At 46.1% G+C, this 6,000-nt stretch overlaps 1 protein-coding gene across 1 annotated transcript in view; it reads right to left on the bottom strand.

Annotated features, from left to right (window-relative positions):
- Positions 1-453: 453 nt before the first annotated feature.
- Positions 454-6,000, bottom strand: part of LOC126176363 (regulating synaptic membrane exocytosis protein 2-like) — a 165,519-nt gene continuing 159,972 nt past the window's right edge. The window contains exon 11 of the mRNA XM_049923518.1: positions 454-755. Coding sequence (XP_049779475.1) covers positions 454-755 — 302 coding nt within the window. The remainder of the gene's footprint in view (positions 756-6,000) is intronic.

The following is a 6,000-nucleotide window of genomic DNA, read 5'->3' as shown; positions in this document are numbered from 1 at the left end:
TAACCGACTTAGACCTTCCCCCACCGCGACGCAGAAAGGGTTAAATGCTGTAAAGGCGGCCTTCTTGATGTACACATTTCCTGGTGTCAACTGGTCAAATGCGCTACTGGTCTCAGTAAAAGGTGACGGCCAGCTTCGCTTGCCCCAGAACGTGTAGCCCTGCGAGCCGGTCTGCGATGCAGTGCTAGTTTCACCAACTGCCCCGAGGGTCAGACTTGAAAACGGAACCAGCTGATGATCTACTTTTGCTTCAGACGATCTTTGGCAGGGATGTTCCACAGCACGCGGAGTGAGGACCGAGTTGTTACCGGAGCGAAGTAGCAGCCGTAGGACGCGGACGTCGGCACGGGCAGCGTTCGCGATCGCGCCGAGTGTCGACAGCTGTCGAAGTCGGTGAGCGAGCGGCTGGATCGGTGGAAGCCGGCGCGGGCGGGCGGACTGCAGGTAGTGCGGTCATGGGGAGTCGTTGGAGTCAGAGCCGAGCGAGTGCAGCGGGAAGAGCGGGTACCAGGCGTGCGTGGGCTGCGTCAGCGTGAGCTTGTCGAGCGCCACCTCGGCGCCGCCGCGGCCCACGTTGTGCTCGAAGCCGGGCTGGCGCTCCCACAGCATGACGAGCAACGCGCGGCCCAGCACGTCGCACGCGCTGTAGCGCAGCGTCTGCCGGAACTGCGGCTCCAGGCTGTGCCGCACCACGCGCGTCTTGCGCTTCTGCAGCCACCGCTCGCCGTCCCGCAGGTACGTCTTCACGTAGGTGTCTGCGGAAGCACAACACACACACTTACTTCCTAGTTTTTATTTGCTCTGCTAGTCATCAAGACTACAAAACCCCGAAGACGGCATGCAGCAACGATTAGGTGTATAGCGTGTATTGAACCGGGGATCTAGAAACGACGGGGAGGCTTCGGCCCGCCGTAGCCCTCAGTGGTTCACAACCCCACAACAGGTCACAGCAGTCCACTCACCCCACGCCGCCCCACACCGAACCCAGGGTTATTGTGCGGTTCGGCCCCCTGAGGACCCCCCGGGAACGTCTCATACCAGACGAGTGTAACCCCAAATGTTTGCGTGGCAGAGTAACTATGGTGTATGCGTACGTGGAGACAGTGTTTATGCGGCAAACGCCGACGTAGTGTAACTGAGGCGGAATAAGGGGAACCAGCCCGCATTCGCCGAGGCAGATGGAAAACCACCTTAAAAACCATCTAGAGGCTGGCCGGCACACCGGATCTCGGCACTCATCCGCTGGGCGGATTCGTGCCGAGAACCGGTACGCCTTCCCACTGGGGAAGCAGCGCGTTAAGCCGTCGGCACACGGACCGTGCATCCGAACGTTGAGCGTTGAGCGTGCCGAGTTTCTGACGTCACAGCATGGAATAGCACGATCGGGAGTCCTTCCGAACGTGCAGAGCAATATCTGGCATGTCAGATATTCTGAGCGTGCGTCGGAGCGTTGACCAATGACATGGCACAACGCTATCTACGTCACAGGCATCCCGTCTCCATTCAGTACAGAGCTGTGAGACGCCTTATTGGCACTCATTTCAAGCCTATATGTATATATGCCGTTCCGAGCACCAGCAAATTGAGAATCACTGCAAAACCCTTTGCTACCTGTGCGATTCGTTCCAGTAAAATAATGAGAAACATCATATTCGTGGCAAGAGAATTACTGTAACTTGCTTATAATGAGAGTAGGCTATTTGAAGGCAGCGACACACTGAAGATCCACCCAAAACGCATTGTTCTTAGTACAATGTGTTATAATTAAATTTCAGTTAGTAAAATATCTACGATTAAGGTTCTTAGCGAGAGGTAAGACACTATGATTAGATGAAAAAAGTGTGATGTTGGTTTAGCGTAATGAGTAGCGGCACCGTCTATCACTGGGTAATTTTGTAGGTGCGGTGGTTCGCGTCCTGACACAACAAAATGTTTTTTTCCTAACATTCGCGTTTTTATTAGGTTCTGATACTTTATTATTAGTTTAATGTAAGTATAGACTATAATATTTGATGTTATGTAAACACAAGTTCACCTTTTTTTGAGGGGTGAGTTTGTTCGATTGACTTAATCTAAAGGACAGCTTACGCTACTTGTATAGAGATATTTTGCTCCTTCTTCTTTTACGCTTCGTAATTCACATGTTGCGAAGATTCTGCTACTGGGTAGGAACAGTGATCAAGTAAGACTGACCTTGGGGTTTTACTAAAATGTGGGAATGCTGCAAAAATGTTTATCTTATGCGGAGAAATATTCCAAATTTGTAACGCAGTGTTTCTAATGGAACTTTTATATGCCTGTGTCCTTATTGATTGGACACGGTACTTTCCTTTTCGTGGACGATGGAAGAAATGTGCATTTTAATAGAGCTAACGTGGGAATTTTACGCGCGCCCGTTGAGTAAACAGTGTGATTAACGAACTAGAAACATCCCTCAACTGTCACTAGAGTGCGTTGCGATCGCGTATACCACGTTGGGGTCCACGTACCATGTGCACAAGTCGCATCATTCCTGATCGTTCAGCAGCACGCTCAAAGTTAACGTTCGGCAGCACGGTCCGTGTGCCAACGGCTTCAGACCGCGCGGCTAGCCGGTCGGGCCAACGATTAGGTACGAGCACACAGAACAGGTTCCCAGATATGTGAGTGGCTGCAACACTTCTTAAGAGGGGAAACCACATTATGAGGTTCAAAAAAACCCACTTTTTTATTGCATAAATCGTTAGCTTAACTATCCAAGAATATGCTGCCAAAGTTGCAAAGCGAAATTCGCATTCGTTTAGATTTTATGAACATAAACCCGAGTACACATAGGGTACAGGCTCGAGTGCAGTTATGGCGACATACTATCATATGATTTCCACGGAATGAAAATCTTCGAAAGCACTGCTGCAAGCGCAAAACGAACCCTATGAGGAAAAAGGAAGGATTAATATATGGTGCTGGAATCGCAGATTAGTCGGTAAGCATTTTACATTATTGTTAACTTCCTTGAATTTCTAGTTTCCGAGAATTTATTTTTCAAACGCGTTTATCTCAAAATAACTTTTATCACATTTGCGTGCAGCCTATCTTAAAAAGTATAGAACAGATAATTATGAAAATTGATAGTATGATTCTTTATAAAATAACGAATTATGTGAACCAACTTGTGAGATGATATGATTCTAAGTGTATTTTTCTTCGCATAATTAGAGGAAAAAATCGTGAAAATCGAAGTAAATTGTTCCAACGCCTGCAAAATTTTTAATCTTCATTATTTTCACCTGCATTGAGGTTTATATTCTTGGAAAATAAGTTACTAATGTAAAATCAAAACCTTTCTGATTTCAGATGAAAATCGGAATGGCTACACTGCACACAATTGGAGAACTATACTCTCAATCTTCAACGGACATCACAGCGTAACTTCATTATTGTTATCTGAAATTATTAAAAAATTCACAAAAACTGTTCGAAATATGAATGAAATGTCAAAATTTTATTAAATTCTAATTAATTCTTCCCACAAAAAAAAAAAAATCATGAAAAATCAGTGTCAAACAGCCTCCTAATGTTATTCCCCCCTTAAATAACAGAATCCAGTACGTTGTCCTTGACGGCGAATGTTTATCAGAGGATAGGCTATCGTGAGGTGTGGCTCAGGGAAATGTGATGGGACCAGTCTTATTCAATTTTTATATAAACGATCTGACGGACAGGGTAAGTAGCAGTCTGTGGCTGTTTGCGGATGACGCTGTGGTGTTTGGGAGGCGTCGTCGTTGGGTGACTGAAGAAGGATGTAAGATAACTTAGAAAACATTTCTAGTTGGGGTGATGCTTGGCAGCTAGCTGTAAATGTAGAAAAATGTAAGTTAAAGCAGGTGAGTAGGAGAAAACAATCGTATAATGTTAGATTGCAGAACACACTCACGTCGATTAAATATCTAAGCGTAACGTCTCAGATCGATGTGAAATGGAGCCAGCAGGTAAGGACGGTAGCATGGAAGGCAAATGGTCGACAATTCAGAGATAGGCTGCTAGATTTGTTACTGGTGGGTTGGCTCAATACAGGAGTGTTAAGGAGACAGTTAGGGAACTCAAGTGGGAAACTAAAAATTTCACTTAACAGTCATGGAACTTCAGGCGATTTACCATTAAGGGCTGGTAGACAGTGATGAATACTATAATTTCGCAATAGGTAGCTCGCCGCTACGAAAAGTAACTGTTATAAGGCGAAAGTCGACCCACCACAGAACTTTGAAAGTGTTATTTTCGAAGCATATGGCTTCGGCAAATGATTTTTTAGAGCGGAATCCTTCAATATTCAAATAATCAGATGCAGCGGACAAGTATCTACACAGACATTGCGACAAAGACTGGGACACTACATACTGTCAGCATGAAGGCAGTAAATTGATGCTGCTTTCCGTGGTGCGGCAGCTGAGAGAGGCGTCCAACGACATTACTGGTCACAGAAGAGACACTTCATCAACTTTTCAGATGAGTCCTGGTACGAATCCTCCGAGGAAAACGAATGTTGCCAGACTGCATTCATCATAGTCATAACGGGCTAGAATCTTACATGATGGTACAGGTCCTATCGGGTGCACAACACAATTAGTTCCGATTTGTATGGTCAGCAGTTTGTATAACACATGTTACACTCCAGGCTGAGCCCTATCTTCAAGAGCTCTGTGACCTTATCTTTCGGCAAGATTACGCAGTACCACATGTTTCCTGTTATATCCTCAACTGCTTAGATACGGAGCGTGTTCGACTGTTGCCCCAGACAGAACTTTCCATCGATCCGTCACTCACTGAAAACATCTGATCATGAATAACCGAGAGATTGACGTTTCACCATTTCCTACCCATTGCAGTAATTGATGAACTCTGTACCAGAGTTGGAACAGATGGAACTACGTACATGTATCTTTTATCCAAGCTCAGCCGTCTAGACGTCAGCCCGATTAGAGTCACTGTTGCTGCCAGATGTGGCAGTTCCATGAGCTAAATGTGGCACATGCATAGCCCCAGATCACATAAAACTTTAAGCACTTATTCTTCTTATTATAGTAAATACACATAGTAGGTTTAGTAACTCGATACTTGCTATTTTTTATGGTGCTGCAATTGTAATGGCTAATAGTATGCTGTGGCCACCCACTTCAAACATCCTAGCGCCTACTGCATCGGCATCGCACTAAACGTCCAACCAACACGAGGTACCTGCGCCCCAGGGCGTTAATTCACCAGAAAAACCTAAGTCGTCTGTGTTGTCAACACAAATATTTACCGGCGACCACAACACAACACAAGACCAGGTCTCCACCAACAGCCGCCAGGGATCGCTACCCGTTCGCGGAGCCTGCAGAACAGCTTCACCAGAGGTCGCAGCTAGCCCAGGAATTACTTTGCTACGCCAGGCACGTGATCGCAAATACTTCCGGCAGATACATCCGGCAAACGGGCTTCATAAGGCGACTGCCGGCAAAGGGCAGTTCGACGCACCACTTGGAAGTAAACCGAGCTGCCTTCTAGCTGGCTGATCTCTTACAGATGGACTTTGTACTGTCGACGAACATCTTGACATTATAGAATTGTTTGATCGTGATCTCTCCCCGTGAAGAGTCGGGTCTTTTCTATTATTATTTGTTATTGTATATTTGTGACGATCCGCAGATGGGATCGAGTCTGTCGTTCTTTTGAGTCCAATAAATTGTTTTCGGACTCGTGTTTTCCGCATTTCTGTTCTGCTAGCGCAGATACTTTCTCCACTTCCGTGAGGTTACATAAACCAATTTTGTTCGTTGACAGAATGGAACTCTAACTCAAATCATCCACAAAAAAAAAGACAGCTTGTTCGTCATAGCTAACAGCTCCTTCAGGCGCCTGAAAACGGATTGGAACTAGGTGAAGAGCTTTCAGCTGCTAGCTGCTTGTCGACAGTAGACTACCGCCATATCTTTTGAGATGCTCCGAGAAGTGTCGTGGATGCTGCCAGTTTCAACCCATCGA

The sequence above is a fragment of the Schistocerca cancellata genome, chromosome 3 (genome assembly GCF_023864275.1).
Source record: "Schistocerca cancellata isolate TAMUIC-IGC-003103 chromosome 3, iqSchCanc2.1, whole genome shotgun sequence".
NCBI lineage: Eukaryota > Metazoa > Arthropoda > Insecta > Orthoptera > Acrididae > Schistocerca > Schistocerca cancellata.
The sequence above is the reverse complement of the archived record's forward strand: the minus strand, read 5'-3'. Positions and strand labels throughout refer to the sequence as shown.